This window comes from Hylobates moloch, unplaced genomic scaffold, assembly GCF_009828535.3.
Source record: "Hylobates moloch isolate HMO894 unplaced genomic scaffold, HMol_V3 SCAFFOLD_10, whole genome shotgun sequence".
Classification (NCBI taxonomy): Eukaryota; Metazoa; Chordata; class Mammalia; order Primates; family Hylobatidae; genus Hylobates; species Hylobates moloch.
In genome coordinates this window covers 13,031,953-13,056,428 of record NW_026652285.1, presented here as the reverse complement: position 1 = coordinate 13,056,428, position 24,476 = coordinate 13,031,953, and the positions used below count along the sequence as shown (strand labels likewise).

At 36.7% G+C, this 24,476-nt stretch overlaps 1 protein-coding gene across 5 annotated transcripts in view; it reads right to left on the bottom strand.

The window, feature by feature from the left end:
* NF1 (neurofibromin 1) overlaps positions 1-24,476 on the bottom strand; it is a 324,371-nt gene that overhangs the window by 162,234 nt on the left and 137,661 nt on the right. For 3 of the 5 annotated variants that reach the window (XM_032163044.2, XM_032163045.2, XM_032163046.2), the window contains exons 9-13: positions 23,947-24,120; positions 22,983-23,105; positions 22,663-22,737; positions 17,448-17,579; positions 9,243-9,377 (exon numbers count right to left, since the gene is read on the bottom strand). In XM_032163044.2, coding sequence (XP_032018935.1) covers positions 9,243-9,377; positions 17,448-17,579; positions 22,663-22,737; positions 22,983-23,105; positions 23,947-24,120 — 639 coding nt within the window. Of the gene's footprint in view, positions 1-9,242; positions 9,378-17,447; positions 17,580-20,682; positions 20,713-22,662; positions 22,738-22,982; positions 23,106-23,946; positions 24,121-24,476 lie in introns of all 5 variants that reach the window. The other 2 variants (XM_058446141.1, XM_058446142.1) reach the window with 1 other exon arrangement.

Sequence of the window (24,476 nt, the reverse complement as noted above, 5' to 3'; positions counted from 1 at the left end):
CCTATTTAGAGACTAATATGTTTCTCTTAACTTGGAAGCATATATTTGCACTTCAAGAATATATGGTTCGGCCAGGCATGGGGCTCATGCCTGTAATCCCAGCACTTTGGGAGGCCAAGGCGGGTGGATTGCTTGAGGTCAGGAGTTCGAGACCAGCCTGGCCAACATGGAGAAACCCCATCTCTCCTAAAAGTACAAAAATTAGCCGGCGTGGTGGCAGGTGGTTGTAATCTCAGCTACCGGGGAGGCTGAGGCAGGAGAATCACCTGAACCCAGAAGGCAGAGGTTGCAGTGAGCTGAGATCACACCACTGCACTCCAGCCTGGGCAACATAGTGAGACTCTGTCTCAAAAAAAAAAAAAAAGAATATATGAAGCCAATGCAACTTGTGTCCCATATTTTATTTTGCTAACTACAGATTTTTCCCCATTATAATGACTAAGGTAAGCCCTCACTGCAATATATTTATAATTCAAAACTGTTAGCTTATTTTCTGACATTCATATAAATTCATCCAAAACCAAATCATTTTCACTGAATGCCAAAGACACAACAATGAAAAAGAGATGTGTTTCCCATCCTCCATGAGCATGTAGTCTCATGGGGGAAGATACATCAATAAAATAATCAGATCAACAAGTATAAAAATGCAAATCACATAAGAACTATTAAGGTACATGCTGCTATGACAGCCTATAACATGGAAAAGTGTCCTAGTCAGTGAGGCTTCCTTAGTGCAGTGACAATAGCTTAGAATGAGTAGGAATTACTATGTGAAGAGTAAGCAGATTCTAGGCAGAGGGAAAAGCAACTGCAAGGGAAGTATGAAGGCATGTGGTTAGAAAGACTGAAAGGAAGACCATCACGAATAAAGGAAGACAAAAAATGTTATGCTACATGTGGAAGAAATGGTAGATGGGAGAAAGATTTTGCATGACCCTGTAGATCTATTTGGAGTTTGGTCTTCATAAGCAAGAGCAATTTCAACTAAAAGGTTTCAAGCTGAGAGGGGGCATAATAAGATTTGCTTTTTAAAGAGACTGCCATAACGTCAGTGTGGAGAAATGATCAGGGGAATCTAAGAAATGATGCAAGCTGAGTAATTAGGAGGCTTGAGAAATTGAGAGTACTAAAATGGAAGGCAAAATCTTATTACTTTAAAAATACCATGATTGAGACCATTTAATAATTATTCCTACATTCCTCCTAAATTACTGACTCAGAATTTTTATGTAAAAGACAAAATGGTCAAATATTTACAACAAATCTTCTATTTTAATGTACTTATGGTTACTTTGAGAAAACTTACTAACCACTAGATGGCAGCAAAGCAAATAATTTCCATTTTAAATGATCCTTGGAAAACGGCAAGTTTTGCTTAAATTCTTCTTGAAACAACATTTAGCAGAAAAGTCATTGGTGAGCTTGGTGCCTGCTTTGAATGTGAATTATCGCCATGTAAACAGAGTACTGCTAGTATTATGTGACCTTCATGATGAAATAATGCCACAAATAGCTTGTAACACATAACAAAGGAATGAAGAAAAAGGGAACTTCATTTTTTTATAGAGTTTCACTGACAGGTTTTTTGGAATTTTTTCATGCCAAAGATCTGTTTATTCTAATTAGACTTTCAAACTTGAATGGGTTTTCAGGGTTAAAGTATCACAGGCCTTCTTTTGGGGTCACTGATCCTTTGGGAATGTTCCTTCTTCTCTCCACTCTCCAAGAAAAATTACTCATAAATACACATTTTTAAAAAATTCATGAAGTTTCATAGAACTCTTGGAATCATAGGCATGTAGTTACAAACTCCCTGTATTATAGTAATTTGAAAAATATGCCATCAAAATCGAAAGCACCTTAACACTTTTTAAAAAGCCAGTTACTGAGCAAAGTGATAAGAAACCTTGCTTGATGCTGCTCTCCAGGGACTGAAGAAGCTCAACAAAGGTTAAACATGTCATCCTATGAAAGACACAATATAGAACTATTACATTTGGTTCATTAATATTAGTGTTAAACTGGATCTTATTAATAGCAATAATAGCTAACATTTATTTAGTGCTTATTATGCACCAGGCATTGTTCCTAAAGCATTGTATGTACTATTTCAATTTTCCTAACAGTATCTCTGAGACAGGAATTATTATGATCCCGATATATCAGATGAGAAAACTAAGGCATAGAAAGATTAAATAGTCATCCAAATCACATAGCTAGTAAGTAGTCTCCAGCATCCATGCTGTTAATCACTTCACTATGACTCATTTTTATTACTTGCGTTGTTCCTAATTACTCTGTGTACCAGAGTGATGCTCTCAGAAATTTAATATCATCTGAGGCAATAAAAGTAGTTATGACAATAACTGACTACTAGCCAGGCACAGTGGCTCATGCCTGTAATCACAGCACTTGGGGAGGCCGACGCTGGAGGATGGCTTGAGGCCAGGAGTTTGAAGGCAGTGAGCCATCACTGCTCCACTGCTCTCTAGCTTGGGAAGCAGAGTGAGACCCTGTCTCAAAATATTAATAATAATGATAATCACAATAATTCAAGTACTAACCATACCCATTTTCACCTCATTCTTTTTCCAATACAGTATTTGTAGGCAGAGCCAATGATAACAGAAAGCTGATAACACGAAGAAAGGGGGATAGAAAAGCTAAACTGGCAAAAGCAACTGGAGATTTTTTAAACCAATAGTGTAGATGTAGACAGCACTGTGATCGATGGTCACTTCTATCCCCCATACCAGGATTATATCTGAATAATATATAACCTAGTAATAGGATGAGAACAGAGATCTCATCAAAGTATGTTAGTTTAATGATAGGGAAATTAAGAATAAAGAGAAATGTTAAGAAATGATAAGGGCAATTAAGAATCTGATCTAATTATGTTAGTATTCATTATACACTAGTTTTCTTTTTTTTTATTATACTTTAGGGTTTTAGGGTACATGTGCACAATGTGCAGGTTTGTTACATATGTATCCATGTGCCATGTTGATTTCCTGCACCCATTAACTCGTCATTTAGCATTAGGTGTATCTCCTAATGCTGTCCCTCCCCCCTCCCCCCACCCCACAACAGTCCCGGGAGTGTGATGTTCCCCTTCCTGTGTCCATGAGTTCTCATTGTTCAATTCCCACCTATGAGTGAGAACATGCGGTGTTTGGTTTTTTGTCCTTGCGATAGTTTACTGAGAATGATGTTTTCCAGTTTCATCCATGTCCCTACAAAGGACACAAACTCATCATTTTTTATGGCTGCATAGTATTCCATGGTGTATATGTGCCACATTTTCTTAATCCAGTCTATCGTTGTTGGACATTTGGGTTGGTTCCAACTCTTTGCTATTGTGAATAGTGCAGCAATAAACATACGTGTGCATGTGTCTTTATAGCAGCATGATTTATAGCCCTTTGGGTATATACCCAGTAATGGGATGGCTGGGTCAAATGGTATTTCTATTTCGAGATCCCTGAGGAATCGCCACACTGACTTCCACAATGGTTGAACTAGTTTACAGTCCCACCAACAGTGTAAAAGGGTTCCTATTTCTCCACATCCTCTCCAGCACCTGTTGTTTCCTGATTTTTTAATGATGGCCATTCTAACTGGTGTGAGATGGTATCTCACTGTGGTTTTGATTTGCATTTCTCTGATGGCCGTGATGATGAGCATTTCTTCATGTGTTTTCTGGCTGCATAAGTGTCTTCTTTTGAGAAGTGTCTGTTCATGTCCTCTGCCCACTTTTTGATGGGGTTCTTTGTTTTTTTCTTGTAAATTTGTTTGAGTTCATTGTAGATTCTGGATATCAGCCCTTTGTCAGGTGAGTAGGTTGCAAAAATTTTCTCCCATTCTGTAGGTTGCCTGTTCATTCTGATGATAGTTTCTTTTGCTGTGCAGAAGCTCTTTAGTTTAATGAGATCCCATTTGTCGATTTTGGCTTTTGTTGCCATTGCTTTTGGTGTTTTAGACATGAAGTCCTTGCCCACGCGTATGTCCTGAATGGTATTGCCTAGGTTTTCTTGTAGGATTTTAATGATTTTAGGTCTAACATATAAGTCTTTAATCCATCTTGAATTAATTTTTGTATAAGGTGTAAGGAAGGGATCCAGTTTCAGCTTTCTACATATGGCTAGCCAGTTTTCCCAGCACCATTTATTAAATAGGGAATCCTTTCCCCATTTCTTGTTTTTGTCAGGTTTGTCAAAGATCAGATAGTTGTAGCTATGCGGCATCATTTCTGAGGGCTCTGTTCTGTTCCATTGATCTATGTCTCTGTTGTGGTACCAGTACCATGCTGTTTTGGTTACTGTAGCCTTGTAGTATAGTTTAAAGTCAGGTAGCGTGATGTCTCCAGCTTTGTTCTTTTGGCTTAGGATTGACTTGGCGATGCGGGCTCTTTTTTGGTTCCATATGAACTTTAAAGTAGTTTTTTCCAATTCCGTGAAGAAAGTTATTGGTAGCTTGATGGGGATGGCATTGAATCTATAAATTACCTTGGGCAGTATGGCCATTTTCACGATATTGATTCTTCCAACCCATGAGCATGGAATGTTCTTCCATTTGTTTGTATCCTCTTTTATTTCATTGAGCAGTGGTTTGTAGTTCTCCTTGAAGAGGTCCTTCACATCCCTTGTAAGTTGGATTCCTAGGTATTTTATTGTCTTTGAAGCAATTGTGAATGGGAGTTCACTCATGATTTGGCTCTCTGTTTGTCTGTGATTGGTGTACAAGAATGCTTGTGATTTTTGTACATTAATTTTGTATCCTGAGACTTTGCTGAAGTTGCTAATCAGCTTAAGGAGATTTTGGGCTGAGACAATGGGGTTTTCTAGATATACAATCATGTCATCTGCAAACAGGGACAATTTGACTTCCTCTTTTCCTAATTGAATACCCTTTATTTCCTTCTCCTGCCTGATTGCCCTGGCCAGAACTTCCAGCACTATGTTGAATAGGAGTGGTGAGAGAGGGCATCCCTGTCTTGTGCCAGTTTTCAGAGGGAATGCTTCCAGTTTTTGCCCATTCAGTATGATATTGGCTGTGGGTTTGTCATAGATAGCTCTTATTATTTTGAGATACGTCCCATCAATACCTAATTTATTGAGAGTTTTTAGCATGAAGGGTTGTTGAATTTTGTCAAAGGCCTTTTCTGCATCTATTGAGATAATCATGTGGTTTTTGTCTTTGGTTCTGTTTATATGCTGGATTACATTTATTGATTTGCGTATGTTGAACCAGCCTTGCATCCCAGGGATGAAGCCCACTTGATCATGGTGGATAAGCTTTTTGATGTGCTGCTGGATTCGGTTTGCCAGTATTTTATTGAGGATTTTTGCATCAATGTTCATCAAGGATATTGGTCTGAAATTCTCTTTTTTGGTTATGTCTCTGCCAGGTTTTGGTATCAGGACGATGCTGGCTTCATAAAATGTGTTAGGGAGGATTCCCTCTTTTTCTATCGATTGGAATAGTTTCAGAAGAAATGGTACCAGTTCCTCCTTGTACCTCTGGTAGAATTCAGCTGTGAATCCATCAGGTCCTGGACTCTTTTTGGTTGGTAAGCTATTGATTATTGCCACAATTTCAGAACCTGTTATTGGTCTATTCAGAGATTCAACTTCTTCCTGGTTTAGTCTTGGGAGGGTGTATTTGTCAAGGAATTTATCCATTTCTTCTAGATTTTCTAGTTTATTTGCATAGAGGTGTTTGTAGTATTCTCTGATGGTAGATTGTATTTCTGTGGGATCGGTGGTGATATCCCTTTTCGTTTTTTATTGCATCTATTTGATTCTTCTCTCTTTTCTTCTTTATTAGTCTTGCTAGCGGTCCATCAATTTTGTTGATCTTTTCAAAAAACCAGCTCCTGGATTCATTAATTTTTTGAAGGGTTTTTTGTGTCTCTATTTCCTTCAGTTCTGCTCTGATTTCAGTTATTTCTAGCCTTCTGCTAGCTTTTGAATGTGTTTGCTCTTGCTTTTCTAGTTCTTTTAATTGTGATGTTAGGGTGTCAATTTTGGATCTTTCCTGCTTTCTCTTGTGGGCATTTAGTGCTATAAATTTCCCTCTACACACTGCTTTGAATGTGTCCCAGAGATTCTGGTATGTTGTGTCTTTGTTCTCGTTGGTTTCAAAGAACATCTTTATTTCTGCCTTCATTTCATTATGTACCCAATAGTCATTCAGGAGCAGGTTGTTCAGTTTCCATGTAGTTGAGCAGTTTTGAGTGAGTTTCTTAATCCTGAGTTCTAGTTTGATTGCACTGTGGTCTGAGAGACAGTTTGTTATAATTTCTGTTCTTTTACATTTGCTGAGGAGAGCTTTACTTCCAACTATGTGGTCAATTTTGGAATAGGTGTGATGTGGTGCTGAAAAAAATGTATATTCTCTTGACTTGGGGTGGAGAGTTCTGTAGATGTCTATTAGGTCCACTTTATGTAGAGCTGAGTTCAATTCCTGGATATCCTTGTTAACTTTCTGTCTCGTTGATCTGTCTAATGCTGACAGTGGGGTGTTAAAATCTCCCATTATTATTGTGTGGGAGTTTAAGTCCCTTTGTAGGTCACTGAGGACTTGCTTTGTGAATCTGGGTGCTCCTGTGTTGGGTGCATATATATTTAGGATAGTTAGCTCTTCTTGTTGAATTGATCCCTTTACCATTATGTAATGGCCTTCTTTGTCTCTTATGATCTTTGTTGGTTTAAAGTCTATTTTATCAGAGACTAGGATTGCAACCCCTGCCTTTTTTTGTTTTCCAGTTGCTTGATAGATCTTCCTCCATCCCTTTATTTTTAGTCTATGTGTGTCTCTGCACGTGAGATGGGTTTCCTGAATACAGCACACTGATGGGTCCTGACTCCTTATCCAGTTTGCCAGTCTGTGTCTTTTGATTGGAGCATTTAGCCCATTTACATTTAACATTAATATTGTTATGTGTGGATCTGATCCTGTCATTATGATGTTAGTTGGTTATTTTGCTCGTTAGTTGCTATAGTTTCTTCCTAGCCTCGATGGTCTTTACAATTTGGCATGTTTTTGCAGTGGCTGGTACCGGTTGTTCCTTTCCATGTTTAGTTCTTCCTTCAGGAGCTCTTTTAGGGCAGGCCTGGTGGTGACAAAATCACTCAGTGTTTGCTTGTCTGTAAAGTATTTTATTTCTCCTTCACTTATGAAGCTTAGTTTGGCGGGATAGGAAATTCTGGGTTGAAAATTCTTTTCTTTAAGAATGTTGAATATTGGCCCCCACTCTCTTCTGGCTTGTAGAGTTTCTGCTGAGAGATCAGCTGTTAGTCTGATGGGCTTCCCTTTGTGGGTAACCCGACCTTTCTCTCTGGCTGCCCTTAACATTTTTTCATTTCAACTTTGGTGAATCTGACAATTATGTGTCTTGGAGTTGCCCTTCTCGAGGAGTATCTTTGTGGCGTTCTCTGTATTTCCTGAATCTGAATGCTGGCCTGCCTTGCTAGATTGGGGAAGTTCTCCTGGATAATATCTTGCAGAGTGTTTTCCAACTTGGTTCCATTCTCCCCATCATTTTCAGGTACACCAATCAGACGTAGGTTTGGTCTTTTCACATAGTCCCAAATTTCTTGGAGGCTTTGTTCATTTCTTTTTATTCTTTTTTCTCTAAACTTCCCTTCTCTCTTCATTTCATTCATTTCATCTTCCATCAGCGATACCCTTTCTTCCAGTTGATCGCATCTGCTACTGAGGCTTCTGCAATCTTCGCGTAGTTCTCGAAACTTGGCTTTCAGCTCCATCAGCTCCTTTAAGCCCTTCTCTCCATTGGTTATTCTAGTTATCCATTCTTCTAATTTTTTTTCAAAGTTTTTAACTTCTTTGCTATTGTTTTGAATTTCCTCTCGTAGCTCAGAGTAGTTTGATCGTCTGAAGCCTTCTTCTCTCAACTCATCAAAGTCATCCTCCATCCAGCTTTGTTCCGTTGCTGGTGAGGAACTGCGTTCCTTTGGAGGAGGAGAGGTGCTCTGTTTTTTAGGGTTTCCAGTTTTTGTGCTCTGTTTTTTCCCCATCTTTGTGGTTTTATCTACTTTTTGTCTTTGATGATGGTGATGTACAGATGGGTTTTTGGTGTGGATGTCCTTTCTGTTTGTTAGTTTTCCTTCTACCAGACAGGACCCTCAGCTGCAGGTCTGTTGGAGTTTACTAGAGGTGCACTCCAGACTCTGTTTGGCTGGGTGTCAGCAGCGGTGGCTGCAGAACAGCGGATTTTCGTGAGACCACAAATTCAGCTGTCTGACAGCTCCTCTGAAAGTTTTGTCTCAGAGTAGTACCCGGTTGAATGAGGTGTCAGTCTGTCCCTACTGGGGGGGTGCCTCCCAGTTAGGCTGCTCAGGGGTGAGGGACCCACTTTAGGAGGCAGTCTGTCTGTTCTCAGATCTCCAGCTGCATGCTGGGAGAACCACTACTCTCTTCAAAGCTGTCAGTCAGACAGGGACATTTAAGTCTGTGGAGGTTCTTGCTGAGTTTTTGTTTGTCTGTGCCCTGCCCCCAGAGGTGGAGCCTACAGAGGCAGGCAGGCCTCCTTGAGCTGTGGTGGGCTCCACCTAGTTTGAGCTTCCTGGCTGCTTTGTTTACCTAAGCAAGCCTGGGCAATGGCGGGCGCCTCTCCCCCAGCCTCGCTGCCACCTTGCAGCTTGATCTCAGACTGCTGTGCTAGCAATCAGCGAGACTCCGTGGGCATAGGACCCTCCGAGCCAGGTGCGGGACACAATCTCCTAGTGTGCCGTTTTCCAGGCCCGTTGGAAAAGCGCAGTATTAGGATGGGACTGACCCGATATTCCAGGTGCCGTCTGTTTCCCCTTTCTTTGACTAGGAAAGTGAACTCCCTGACCCCTTGCGCTTCCTGAGTGAGGCAATGCCTCGCCCTGCTTCGGCTCACGCACAGTGCGCTTCACCAACTGTCCTGCACCCACTGTTAGGCACTCCCTAGTGAGATGAAACCGGTACCTCAAGCAGAAATGCAGAAATCACCCATCTTCTGTGTCGCTGGGGCTGGGAGCTGGAGACCGGAGCTGTTCCTATTCGGCCATCTTGGCTCCACCCTCTATACACTAGTTTTCTTAGAGATGTCTTAGTTTTCAGATACGATCAGAAAGGATCAGTAAGTGCTCTTGAGCTAAAAATTATCCTCAAGGTCTTGGCATTTCAGCTAAACCAAATTAACTTAGTGTGATAATTTTGAGACATTTCATAAAAAAAATACTTACACAAAGCAAGAGCTTTGGATCTGCATGAATTAGTTTCACCATGGACAAGAGAAGATACTTATAGCTTCTTGTCTCCAGGTCTGTAGGTTTTTCTTTAAATTTAAGGCTTGTTACTTTTTCTTTAAATGTAAGACTCTAAAAACAAAACAAAAACATAGTATCAGACATAAGACTTGGATAATAGCTATCCAACCTTTTGAAAGAAATTTATTATTAAAAAACTTTGAAAAAAGCTATTTTTTATACTACCAAATGTGTGGTATAAGTAGAAACACTCAATAGTAAGCATAAGGTCAGTATTATTAAGCTTAACAAAACAATGAAAATCGTTTTTGCACCATTTATATTATTTTTTAATCAATCTAATAAAACAATGAAAATCTATTACAATACTAAAAGCTTAGTATCAGGTTGTAAAACATCTATGTAAAAAACTATTTTCTAAAATGTAAAAACATAAGGGAAAAAATATTTGGTCTATAGTTCTCACAAATATACACACTGGGTAATTCATTTAACAAACATTCCCCAGACATACATACAAGTATTTCATAGACTCTACCACATTATCAATTGTAAGATGCAGCATTATTTGATGTCCCAAAAGGAATGAAAAACTGCTGTCAATTGTAAGACACTATTTAAAATAAGATACATTCCCAATTTTAGAGAAGAGTAAAAATAAGTGCTTCTTAGAATTAATGAAATATGTTATGTAGGCAATCTTTGTATTTACTAGTTTAATTGTAAAATTTGCTTTTTCCTTCGACGGCACTCCACCTCTTTTAAGTTAGAGAATGCATGCATTTTGCCTGAAGAACATTCGTAAAACAGAAAGAACTCTGAGAAAGTTAAACTTACAGAAAATATGTTTCAATTATAGAGACATATGATGAACTAAAATAATTATAGATGTTTTTCAACCAAAAATCCAACAATTATATTCTAGAGCTAATATCACCTCTCTATTATTATAAAACATTTCCTTTTTCCCTTGAAAAGAACACAAAACTATCTGATTTTGACATGAATGCCTTTATGTAAACATATATATAATATAGAAATAAAAGACTGTGTACCAACTGTGGACCCATAATACAAATGTCCAAGTAAACAGGCTGTCTTTCAAAGTTAAGAAGCAGACATGCATATCTACAACACAAATGAACTATCCTCAATATTTAAGTGAAATATGCATTTGTTATTATACCCAAGAACACCGAAGGGTTTTAGTCCTCAGGGGGGAAGAATAGCTATTTAATGCACACATTTATACTCAAGAATGTCACTACAGAAGAGAAACAGCAAAACTTCCAAATAGTTTGCTTTTATAACTGCCCCCCGACCCCAAAGCAAATGTTTTATTAAATGATTTAATAAATTCTGGTTTTAATGTTTGTTCTCTTTCAACTGTATTTTTTTCCTCACTCTAAGTTGAGGTGTTTCACCTTAGATCAAGCTGAAACTTTGATTAAACAAATTTATTTACTTTGATGTAACTAAGTGTAACTATCAAATGGCTCTTCCCTGATGCAGCCATTGCACAGGCACACAAGATCAGAGAACAATTAGCAGGTATCAGAATTTTTCCTTAAGAATCATTTCCAAAAAAAGTAAATAGTCATATGCCACATAACAACATTTCAGTCAATGATAGACAATATGTAACATAGCTGAAAAATTCCTATCACTTAGTGACATAGCCACCATGATGTCCAAGCACAATGCATTATTGTTTGTAGTGATGCTGGTGTAAACAAACCTTCACTTCTAGTCATATAAAAAAAAGTATAGCACATACAATTATGTATAGTATACAATACTTCATGAGAATAAATAACTGTTACTGGTTTATGTATTTGTTATAATATACTTTTTTTTGAGACCAAGTCTCACTTTGTTGCCGAGGCTGGAGTGCAGTGGCGCAATCTTGGCTCACTGCAACCTCTGCCTCCCGGGTTCAGGCAATTCTCCTGCCTCAGCCTCCTAAGTAGCTGGGACTACAGGCGTGCACCACCACGCCCAGCTAATTTTTTTGTATTTTTAGTAGAGAAGGGGTTTTGCCATGTTGGCCAGGCTGGTCTCGACTCCTGACCTCAGGTGATCCACTTGCCTTGGCCTCCCAAAGTGCTGGGACTACAGGCGTGAGCCACCAGGCCCAGCCTACTATAGTATACTTTGTATTGTTATACTCCTACTTAAAGATAAAAAGTTAACTATGAAACACAGCCTCAGAAGGTCCTTCAGGAGGTATTCCAGAAGAAGGCATTGTTACCACAAGAGATGACAGCTCCACACGTTATTTCCCCTAAAAACCTTCCAATGGGAGCAGATGTGGAGGTGGAAGACAGTAACACTGATGATCTTGACCCCATGTAGGCCTAGGCTAATGTGCATGTTTGTCTCCCAGATCTTAAAACAGTTTTCAAAATAAAAATTAAAACAGAACATTTTCAAATAGAAAAAACTTACAGGATATAGAGAAAAACATTTTATACAGCTAGCTGTACAATGTGTTTTAAGCTAAGTGTTATTACAGGAGTCAAAAAATTAAAAAATTTAGAAGTTTATATTTTAAAAGCTACCGTAAAGTTAATTATCATATAAAAATATTTTTTATAAATTTGATATAGCTTAAGTGTACAGTGTTTATAAAGTCTACAGTATAGATCCTGAGTATGAGGAAAATGCAAAAGTATTCAAACTAAAATAAATTTTAAAAAATTTTAAGTCTACAGTAGTGTAATGTCCTGGGCTTCACATTCACTCAACACTCACTCAATGACTCACCCACAGCAACTTCCAGTCCTGCAAATTCCATTTGTGTTAAGTGTCCTATACATTTTTTCTTTTATGCTGTATTGTTACTGCACCTTTTCTGTTTGAATAAACAAATACTTACCATTGTGCTACGACTGCCTACAGTATTCAGTACAGTAACATGCTGTTTAGCCTAGGTTTGCAGCCTAGGAGCAGTAGGCTAGACCATATATCCTAGGTATGTAGCAGGCTATATAACCATCTAGGTTCATGTAAGCAGACTCTATGATGTTTGCACAATGACTGAATCACTAAGTATGCACTCATTTCTCAAGACATGTCCCTGTCATTAAGTGATGTATGACTCTATTAGTTTAATTATGTCACCTCTTAATCCCAAGTATCAACATGTAAATTCTGTTCCAACATGGCTGCCTAATATGAAATGTATGACTTCAGAAATTCCAATAAATTTAATTCATCTCAAATACCTTTTAATTTTAGTGGGTTACAGAAAGTCAGGAACAACATGCTAAAGAAGCAATGTGTTTCTTAATTAGAAATGTAAGAAAAAATTCATTCATTCATTAGCTGATCTTCTATATTGCAGGTATTAGTAGGAATACAAGCTGGTACACGTGATCTGGCCAAAGATGAGAGGCAATCATGTCTGGGAAGAAATTCATGAACCAGAGTCTTCAGATATCTATTAAAGGCCCAAACCACTTGTTAATTTAGACCATGTGACTGAATAACAGGCATGTAAGAAAGATCTGGTGAGCCAGCATGCCATTTAAGATAAAAAATGTTGAGAAATAACAAATATTTGTGAAAATTCATACATCTGTTATTGGCAGTTTTGAATTTTATGAAAGCAGGAGATGTTAGTTTACAAATAGTAAAATTAGTGCTAAGACAAGTATTTCAAATATTAAAAAAAAACTACAAAAGTACAAAGGAGAAGTTATGGCTCAGCATTCATATAAAAATGGCCAAAGAGTTTAAATAACTAAAAAGTCAATATAAAATAATAATACTATCTTAGATTGTATTACTAGAAACAGGGTATACAAACACAACAGTTTAATAGCTTTTATCAATTATTACATCATAGTATTACATCTGTATCACTAACATCAGATCTCAATACGGCATTTCAATTTTAAAAATTTTTGTCAGGTTGGTCTTTCCAGAAGAGAAGCAAATCAGAAACAGGAGGGTTTTTTGTTTTTTGTTTTTGTTTCTTTGAGACAGAGTCTCACTCTGTTGCCCAGGCTGGAGTGCAGTGACACAATCTTGGCTCACTGCAACCTCCGCCTCCCGGGTTCAAGCGATTCTCCTGCCTCAGCCTCCTGAGTTGCTATAACTACAGGTGCCTGCCACCACGCCTGGCTAATTTTTTTGCATTTTTAGTAGAGACAAGGTTTCACCATGTTGGCCCAGCTGGTCTCAAACTCCTGGTCTGAAGTGACCTGCCTGCCCTGGCCTCCCTAAGTGCTGGTATTATAGGCATGAGCCACTGCGCCCGGCCTGGACGAGGATTTTGAAACCAGATCAAGTAAGAAATTCATTCCTTCATTCATTCTGCAAACATGTACTAAATGCCCAATATGTATCAGATGTTGTTCAAAAGTTAGGGATTCAGTGTTGAATAAGCCAGACAAAGCTACTGCTTTCATCAAGCTAACTTGCTAGTGAAGAACGACAACTAAAGAACCTGATAAAGACACTGAACTGAATGTCAAGAAACCTCAGAACTAACTCTGGTTGACTGTTCATTAACCATGCATTTGTTATTAATATAACTTTATTTAAGCTTCAGTTTCTTTAGCTATAAAAACAGACCCAACAAGCACACATACACTTTTAAAGAGAGCTAAAAGAGGCCAGGCGCAGTGGCTCATGCCTATAATACCTACACTTTAGGAGACCGAGGCAGGTGGATCACTTGAGGTCACAGTTCAAGAGTAGCCTGCCCAAAATGGTGCTAAATGGTCTACTAAAAATATAAAATTAGCTGGCATGATGGTGGGCGCCTGTAACCCCAGCTAGTTGGGAGGCTAAGGCAGATCACTTGAACCTGGGAGATAGAGGTTGGAGTGAGCCAAGATTGCATCACTGCACTCACTCCAGCCTGGGTGACAGAGTGGGACTTGGAGTGGGACTCTGTCTCAGGAAGAAAAAAAAAAGAGAGAGCTAAAAGAAGAAAATCCCTTCCAATGCCAAAATGATATAAAAAGAATTCTATGAGTACAGAATAACTTTACTCAAATATCTGCAGGGCCACCTTATGGAAGAATCAGAAGTATTCTATAGAGCTCCAAAAGAAAGAGGATCAATGATGGCTGGAAGTGACAGAGACATGATTCTATCTTGGTCGAAGAGAAAATTTTCAAATAATTAGCTCCTTCCAACAAGTAACTTGTCTCTCCAAAATACAAAGTGTTAGTAAAGCCTTGAAGCAGATATTATTTTACTTTTAATGTTTTGCAACAGAACTCCTTGATTGCTACTTCTGAAGCAAGCTAATGGCTCAGGTTTATCAGTCCCAAATCATCTGATGCAACACAAATGAGGGACAACCCACCGAACATACTCTGTAATACAGTGGTTCTCAACTGGGGGTGATTTTGTCCCCCAGGGGGCATCTGGAAATGTTTGGAGACATGTTTGGTTTTCATGGCTGGGAGGGCTGGAGGGTAAAGGAAATATTGGCATCTAGTGGGTAGAGGCCAGAGATGCTGCTGAATATCCCACAATGCACAGTACAGCCCCCTATAACAGAGTTATCCAGTCCAAAATGTTAATAGTGCCAACAGTAGGAAACTCTGATGTTAGGTATTATCTGTAAACCATTTATTATATATATTTTCCTGTGTTGCCAGACTCCATGCCACCTGTAGTGAGTTTTTTTGTTTGTTTATTTTTTTTGAGACAGATTCTCGCTCTTGTTGCCCACACTGGGGTGCAATGGCGCCATCTCAACTCACTGCAACCTCCGCCTCCCAGGTTCAAGCGATTCTTCTGCCTCAGCCTCCTGAGTAGCTGGAATTACAGGCATGCATCACCATGCCTGGCTAATTTTTGTATTTTTAGTAGATATAGAGTATCGCCATGTTGGCCAGGCTGGTCTCGACCTCCTGACCTCAGGTGATCCACCCACCTTGGCTTCCCAAAGTGCTGGGATTACAGACGTTAGCCACCGTGCCCGGTGTTGAGTTCTTCATTAGGCATTTTCAAGCAAAAGCTATAAGCCTTTTGCTTGGAATCTCGGTGAGGGGAAGTGCTGTGTATGCTTAGTTCATCATGCTTCCCTGGCATTAACACCTTTGCCTGGCAAAGAGTAGAACGTCAATACTTCCATACTGGTTATCTCACTGTTAACTCACCAAGTTTATGAGGAGTGACATTTTACCCTAACAGCCATTCAAAACCTAAAATTTTCTTATTCTAAAAATTGTTTCATATTAAATTTGCTATTTATTTTCTCTCCTGGAAATAGCCCAAAAGCTGTCCTTTAGTCATTATGTACAAATATACATACATATAACATTTCAAAAACATAAACAGCTTAGGAATGATTTTGAAAATTAAATGTATATTGATATTTTCAGAAAATAATTAAAAACTAAATTCTTATTACAGGTGTCCTTGGGCCAAAAGAGGAATCCTCTCTAGTTATATCTTTTCGGTAAAATAATATGTAGCTCTGAGAATCAGCTTATAACTAGGGCTAAGAAGTAAAATAACTTCTAAGTGTAGAGAACATATTCAGACTACCAATCAAATTTTACCTCTGTTCAAAATAATCATTTACTTTCATTTTTAGTCCTTATTCACAGAAAATTATGGGCAGCTGGTAAAGTGGATACTGAAGTTAAATAGGAAGTGAATATTAACCTCCCACCAAGCCCTATTACTGGAGGCCATTAATTTTCTACCAGAAAAGGTAGTAAACTTAAAACAAAAAAGTCAAATAAACTTCTAATTTCCCAGAAGATCTCTGGAATAAACAGGTCAATAAATAACTTTTAAACAACTTATTTCAAGTAATTTTTAAAGATTTTTTAAAATGTCTTGTTAAATAACATTTAAACAGCTATTATTTAAGCTTACCTCCAATTAACTTATACCTGTATTGAAAATTTTTTCAACTTAAAAAAAAAATGAAGTACTTGGCATTACAAAAAGTTAACTAAAAGGTAACCTTGCATTTTAAAGTTTACTTAAGGAAACATCATTGCCATGATCTTTTGGCTATATTTTTTAGGCTCAATAATCCCAAAATATATGATATAAAAAACTTCTCTATTTGAACATCTAAGATAAACAATCCTCAGAAATAATTACTGACAACTGGATAAGAGTGAACCACAACTGTATAAAACCAAAATATTTCACTGACTAAGGGGACTTGGAAAAAGAGAAGCATGCCAGGGAGGAAGCTGTTTAAATTATCTCCTAACTGTGAAATAACTGACTTACTAGATAAAACCAACAGGTGAAGACATGCTATATTTTCAGTTGAAATGACAAGATGTGACTATAATGGTAACTATACACAGAAAAGTCAAAGAAACCAAGGACTTTTCTGATGTAGTTACAATGGGTCATACTTACAGCCACAGAAGCCCACTGCCATGCAAAACAGTGACTGGTTGGCATCTGATCATGTGAGCGACAGCAGCCAATAATAGAAAATAAGAAGCAGAAGACAAAGCACCACCAATCAATGTCAAGAGTTGCTCTTGTATAATACTCTTCCTATACATAAACACCAAAAAATGACTTCCATAATCTTATAATTATCTTTTTAAATTGATTCCACAGGAGTTTTTAAATTCCATATTAAGAGTAATAATCTGTGAGAATACCCAATTTTAAGTCTGCTTTTTATTAAGTTTAGAGTCAAATGTCAGTATCAAAGTTCCTATCATTTGTAAAACCTCAAGGCATATTTGTTGAAATATAAAATATTTTTATTTTAAATACGAAAATTCTAAATTTTATTCATTTCCTATGTGTAATAGTCACCATTCAATGAGCTAAAATGTGCATTAGCAGCAACATTCACTCTAACCCAGGAGTCAGCTTCCCTTACTCATCCCCAAAACGTGAGAAGCTAATCAAAATATTTTCGTTCAAAAGTTTTAAAGAGAAAAAAAACTTTAAAAACAGAAAAAAAAGGTGACATTCATTAAGACTTTCAGTGTTTTGTGAGAAAATTTATCTAAGAAAAGTTAAGTTCAACTCATGGAAACAGTGGAAAACAAACATTATAATCTAGTATTCAACAATATTCTATATACAACATACCACAACATTTAGAGGAAATGAAGGACCCATTCAATTCTCTAAAATAACCAAAGCAGCAGGAATGGGATAAAGACACTAAAAAAATGCAATAGAAAGGAGGTGAGATTCAAAATTCGTGATTTATCTTACCGGTGCCATTCGTATTGCTGGGTGTGCTCCACAACCTTGCACTGCTTTATGAAGTGTTTCACCAAACATATTTCGAAGTTCAACCGAGTGACAATACACAGCATCAATCTTAGGCCACCAATCCAATGCCGACTAGAAAAAAACAAAGACCACAAGGAAGAAAAAGTACAAAATTACATGAGTTGTATGCTCTGTTTATCACTGTAGTTTTAAGTTTTATCCTTTTGTCGGGAACTTTGTAAGACCATGCAAACACACACCATGATTTCCAAAGTCTTCAAACAATGTCTTTAATTCAAACACTAACTCATACATATATTATATTATAAAACATAATAGTGAGCATGAGACAAATTGCCCACTTCATGAGCATGTGCATGTGAGACAATCTTTTCTCAATGATAAGCCAGTGAATTTGAAAAATAAAGTCTTCAGAGAGCTAATCTGTAGCCAATCTTCTTCTTTTGTTTTTTTTTAAGTTTAATGTTTTACAATTTCTGGAACACATGCATACATGGCATATATTTTCCCAGGTAAGAATGCTATTGTCAAAGCTTTAAAAGTGATTAGTGGTTCAACACAGTATTAGAAGTGTATGTGGAAAACCATTACTTATATGTTTACATACAACAATGATAATTACAACATGAAATTAGTAAATGAAATAAAACTATTAAGTAAACCTATAATCTTAAATTGATATGCAATGATGACAAGATACATGGGAGACTAACAATTACCATAAACAAAGACAAACTGATCCTAGTGAAATATTTTTTAAACAATTATTTTATGTATTTTCTATTTCAATTTAACCTGTTTAGCTTTGATGTCTACTTTTTAGTGCCTATTTTATTTGGAAGTGTATCTTTAACTTTAAAATGAATGACTTGATATATTATTAAAAAATGACAATTGTGAAAATCACTATATCTTTAAAGTCTATCATTTAATACAAAACTGACTGGATGAATTTTCACTACATATGTAGAGTATGCATTAAATGACCTAAAATGTAGGCTTCTAATTTATAATACTCCAGATGTTTATAAAAAATATCTGGAAGAATAATACATTCAAATTGTAGATAAGAGAGACTGAATAGCCTCATATCTCTCACATCTCATTCCCAGATTTTTTCTTATTCAAAACTAAGCTAATTGAAGTCTCGACATTTTAATTTCTTCACTTGGAATTCTCAGAATATTTTGAATAGCATCAAGTTATATTACCTTAACCCAAACTGTGGATTACAAATCCTGTTCACCAGATAGTAAAATATAAAACCAACTTATGATACACATTTTGAATACTGAACTCCATTCAGGGAGGAATCCCAAAACTGGGAGGGAAGAAATGCTTTTTTGGGACAGTATGGTTGTTTACATTTTTCCCTCAACTCCTACTTTATTTAATCTAGTTCCTACAAATGATCAATTTTTAGTCTGATAGTATAATGGATTCCTCCAACTCTCAGCAACTTTGACTTACCCAAAGCAGCCAATGCAACTTGATTTCTTATACTTACTAAATTATACAGCTTGTGTTAATCAGCCTAAAGTAACAAAAAGCTGAATAATAACAAAGTCATTGAGTGAAGGGTCTTCCTTACCCAACACATCTCATAAGATCTTGTCAGAAACTGATAAACTAAGAAAGGCATCCCATATAACATCCTATTCAAATTACTGTTGTCTTTTTTTAATAGCTTTTGAAACTGTATTGTGGTCCCAGGTGCACCATATAAAATAACTTTAGGCTTAAGATTTAGTAATTTTCATAGTTTTCATTTTTCATAATATATTCATTTTAAAGTAAAATATACATTTTCAAATAAAATAAGCATGAAAAACTAGACATGTGGTTGGCAAAAAAGTTTAGTATTTTGAGCAGTTACTAAATGTGCCCTTCCTGAACACCAGTCAATTAAAGTAGACTTACTCTTTTTTTCCTTGAAAATACCATGTTTATAGCCAAATGGCAACACTTACATAATATGAACAAATTATGTGGCATTTCCTCAAGAGATTTAAATAACTTTCAAATGCCTTGGAAATAATTCCTTTCAACTACAACCTCTCAGTAGAAAGAAATCATCTCATTTTCAGTATGTGAACTATCCATATGTAAATTATGATAAATTGTTGTAAGGAAAAAACAGAAATAAGTAATATACCAGCTATAGCATGTACCAGTGATGGCTAAGATAATTGGTTCATAAGTGTGTATATTACTTTTTAAATTTCCCAATTACATATCTAATTTAATCCAAAGGAAGTCTATGAAGATTATGCATATAACATAGATCTTACAACTATAATTCATCTCTTATTGCACATGATAATAAAAAAGATGACAGTACAACTACTATTTTAGCAACTGCTAGGAACCTGCATTATAATAAGAATCAAATAGTGGATGTATTTTAAGATTTTCTAAGAAGAAACACTAGAATATTTTAGATCTAAACTCAGTACTTATGAACTGAGTATGAGTATGTTTTACAAAAGTAGAACTCCAAACACCTTACTACTTCTACACAAACCCTCAATACACATCAATAAAACTTTTATCTTATTTGAGAATGTGATACTTTAAAAAAAAATGTGTGGACTGGCTAAAGAACCATGGGAGAAGAGAACTTATGAGGTACATTGAACCAAGAATCATTAGAAAAAAAATTTACACTATGAATGAATTTAAGATCAGAAGTCCAAATATCTAAGAATTACCTGTGATTTTTCAAGACAAAAATATAGCCATAACAAATGTCTTCAATGAAACTCTAAAATAGGCAATCTCATAAATTTGTATATTCACCTTATAAATAGTCCTTTTCAACCAAAAGAGTACTTCAGATTCAATAGAGATTAGCCTCAAACCAAGGGGGAAAATATCCTAACGAGAAAAAATTTCCCACGCTATCTATAATAATAAAGTATCACTACCCAAGGCATAATTCAAAAAGATACTTTGAACTAATATTTATGTTCCTTTTCAAGCTATTTCATTGAAAAGTTACTGACACTTAATATTTAAAAATCTAGTTTTTCTTTATAAAACAGATTTTCATATAACTTGATCTCTGATACAGACACACTCCACCCTCCACACATGCAGTGCTCATTAGAGTAGAAGAGGATGCACAGCCACTTTCACCAAGTACACTGAGGCATGCATGAAGCACCAATCCAGGCATGCTTGGAACCCAGAAAGGAGCAGCTCAGCCACTTACAGCAGTGCCAAGTCCATGCTTGAAAGTGCTCTATATAGTCAGTTGTAGACAAAAATATTTCACAATTAAAGTAACTAGCCACAAAGTATCAAAAAAGTATATATTTGGGTTTATTATATACAAATTTTAAGCATTTATGCAAAGCTATCCACTCTTCGAATATTTTTAGTGTTCTTAGCCACAGCAGAAAAAAGCAATAATGTCTTATTTCTGAGTTACACATAAACTTGAGGGGGGAAATCATCTTTTTTTTTTAATGGCCTTGAAAGTAAACCTTGAATGTACAATGCCCTGGCTCACTATGCTGACAAAAGTACAGTGATTTTTTTTTAAGTTTTTAATACAAACATACCTTATTTACAATCTTCATTAAACTTTCCCTTTTGGAACAAAGCATATTCAATGTTACTTTTACCTACAATTTAACTCAGTGATACTCAACTAAGGGAGAAGGTATCATTCCCTCAGGCATGTTTATTTGTTTATAATGACCAGGGATGAGGAGATGCAGCACAACTGGCATTTAATGAAAAGAGGCCAGAGATGTTAAAGGTTCTGCAATGCCCAAGGCATCCTGCACAACAAAGGACTGTCCTCTCAAAATGCTCACTAAACACCTGCTAAGAAAAATTAAATGTGTCACCAAGTAGCTTTATCAATAGTTAATTTTCCACTGCAGGAATGGATAGAATTGGGCAGTATTTATTTTAAATAAATACAACATCCAGGGCAAATGGGGGTGAAGGGTTATTTTCAACTCACCAGAGGCACAGTCTTAAAATGGAATTTGATTATAAACAGGTCAAATATACTAAGTTATCAATGATTACAGCCTTCTTTTTTTTTTTTTTTTTAAAGACAGAGTCTCGCTCTTTCACCCAGGCTGGAGTGCAGTGGCGCAATCTCGGCTCACTGCAGGCTCTGCCCTCCGGGGTTCACGCCATTCTCCTGCCTCAGCCTCCCGCGTAGCTGGGACTACAGGCGCCTGCCACCTCGCCCGGCTAATTTTTTTTTTTTTTGTATTTTTAGTAGAGACGGGGTTTCACCGTGTTAGCCAGGATGGTCTCAATCTCCTGACCTTGTGATCCGCCCACCTCGGCCTCCCAAAGTGCTGGGATTACAGGCGTGAGCCACCGCGCCCGGCCTACATTAAGGAAGGAAAGCGTCAACCAATTTACCCATAAATGTGAGTATCATTTGATAAAAGTGGAACAATGGAAGATAACACCTGAAAACTTTCAAAATAGGGTTGTTCATAATTACAAGAACAGAATTTTAAAAATCCACAGTCCAAATCTGATAAAGTTTTGCTGTCTATTTAATGTCTCCACATCTGACAGAGTTGAAGGTTTCGCAAGTACCTTTTAATGATTTCACTTACTTTGTCTGATATGCTTTTGTATCTTGTGAATACCTACTTTAAAGTATGTTAATATTTCATTTTGTTTAAGAAAAATGAAATTTTATATTATGAATGAATTTAGGATCAAAAGATTTAAAAGTACCATCAAATATAGTCCCATCATTTTGTCAATGTGCTATACTAGACTACAACGTAAATACTATTACTTTTAACTTAAATGGTAAGATGGCAAGTCAATGTATCAAATGCTGTAAAAGGGCTAAAAGTATTCAAGCAATATGTTTGAAAAGCTTTGGGATGAAAATTTTAAATTGTATTTTCAGTGACATTTTTCTCAAGGGCTTCTGATCTGAATAAAACGTTTTAGATTTAATCTTTCCAAAGCATCTTATTAACTCCATCTTCCTTAATATGGTCCCTTCGGTCAAGACTTAATATGAAAAATACAAATATTTATCAATTATCAAATAGAATCACTGTGGAGAAATTTTCCTATTTCATACATCTAAATTCAGAACCTTTTTGAAAACCAAGAGTGCATTTCTTAAAAAGAAATATGCAAAGAAAACAAAGAAAAAATTTTTTTTTAGTAATTTAGCAATACCTTTTGGACTTACATTGGTGATGATTCGATGGAGTGAATTTACCAGCACATAGTGAAATGTAGAAGGTGAATTCTGAGCCAGGCAGATCTATAGAAAAAGAAAAAAAAAGCAGATTATTTCTATGAGAAAAATACTCAGTAATACAAATGAAGCCAAAAAGAACAGCAAATAGAAAGTTTTTTAAAAAAAAACACTAAGTTTTTAAGGTCTTGAACATCAAAACATAAGTGAAAAATACCGATAAAAGTGAACCTATTAATCTCTATAGTCTTTTTGTTTATAAAGGATAACAGCATCAGTAAATACAGTTAGATAAAAACCAATGCTCTCACCTTAAAATGTTGGTTGTTGTGAGGGCTTATACGAAAGCAAGAAACAAGGCAGTCAATCATTAGATCCACATCTGCAGGCTGACTGCCTCTTGAGAATGGCTTACTTGGATTAAAAAGCAGGTTCTATAAAAACCCCAACAGAAAACAAAAGCCTTTAAATAACCATGCAGTATTTCTTTACTAACATGTAATAACATCAACACATTACCCACACAGATGGCAGTAAAATTCAGTTGCCAGAAGAAGCACAAAGCACCCACACTGTGGTTCATCAGTCTGATACAATTCTTCCTATACCATATATAGGTTCCTTTCAGGCCCTAATTGCCACATTATTTTAAACCCAAGTCTGTATATTTATGCTCATTTAAGAAAATGGTGTTTTCGGCCAGGCGTGGTGGCTCACGCTTGTAATCCCAGCACTTTGGGAGGCCGAGGCAGGCGGATCACGAGGTCAGAGGATCGAGACCACGGTGAAACCCCGTCTCTACTAAAAATACAAAAAAAATTAGCCGGGCATGGTGGCGGGCGCCTGTAGTCCCAGCTACTCGGAGAGGCTGAGGCAGGAGAATGGCGTGAACCCGGGAGGCGGAGCTTGCAGTGAGCCGAGATTGAGCCACTGCACTCCAGCCTGGGTGAAAAAGCGAGACTCTGTCTCAAAAAAAAAAAAAAAAAAAAAAAAAAGAATACGGGGGTCTATGTTTCCCAACTCTCCTGCCCCAGTAAACAAGGATGTTTCACCCTAAAAAAAAAAAAAGAAAAAGAAAAAAAGAAAATGGCGTTTTCTTCATATTCTCAGTCCATTTAGGCTGATGAACACAGTAAAAACAAAAGCAAGTCCTATGAACTTATCAACGAAGAATCAGAACTTTAATGTTAGCAATTATCTTTGACATAATACTTATGCTAGAAAATTCATTTAATTTTCTTAAACTTTGTAGTAGAGAAAGAATAAGCATGTTACCTTAAGATCAACCACCATGGACTGAACAAGCAGGAAAATGACAGAGTTATCTTCCCAATTGATGTAAGTACTTGCTTTACACAGTTTGACACAGGCAATTGCAGCACTTTCTGTCAGCTGCCTACTTCCTCCATGGCCAGCAAGAGCTTTTCGTAGACTGTCCAGAAATAACTTCTACAGAATTCAAATATAGCGATAAGATATGAAGTTTCTTCTATTCCAGATGTACCTAATATTATAGCAAATTAACAGCCTCTAAAACTCATACTATAAAGAATGCATAATTTATATTTGTGGTTTTCAATTTCATAGTTTAAGTAGTGGTCATCATTTAAATGTTTCTCAAATTTAAAAAAAAACCTTTTTCTATTTTCTTTATTGAATTATTAAAGGAATACAAAAAACAGTCCTTCCCAAACAAGCTGTTTTCTGAACTTTTTTTTTTTCCCAAGATGGTATCTTCCTCTGTTGCCCAGGCTGGAGTGCAAAGGCACAATCTCGGCTCATTGCAACCTCTGCCTCCCGGGGTC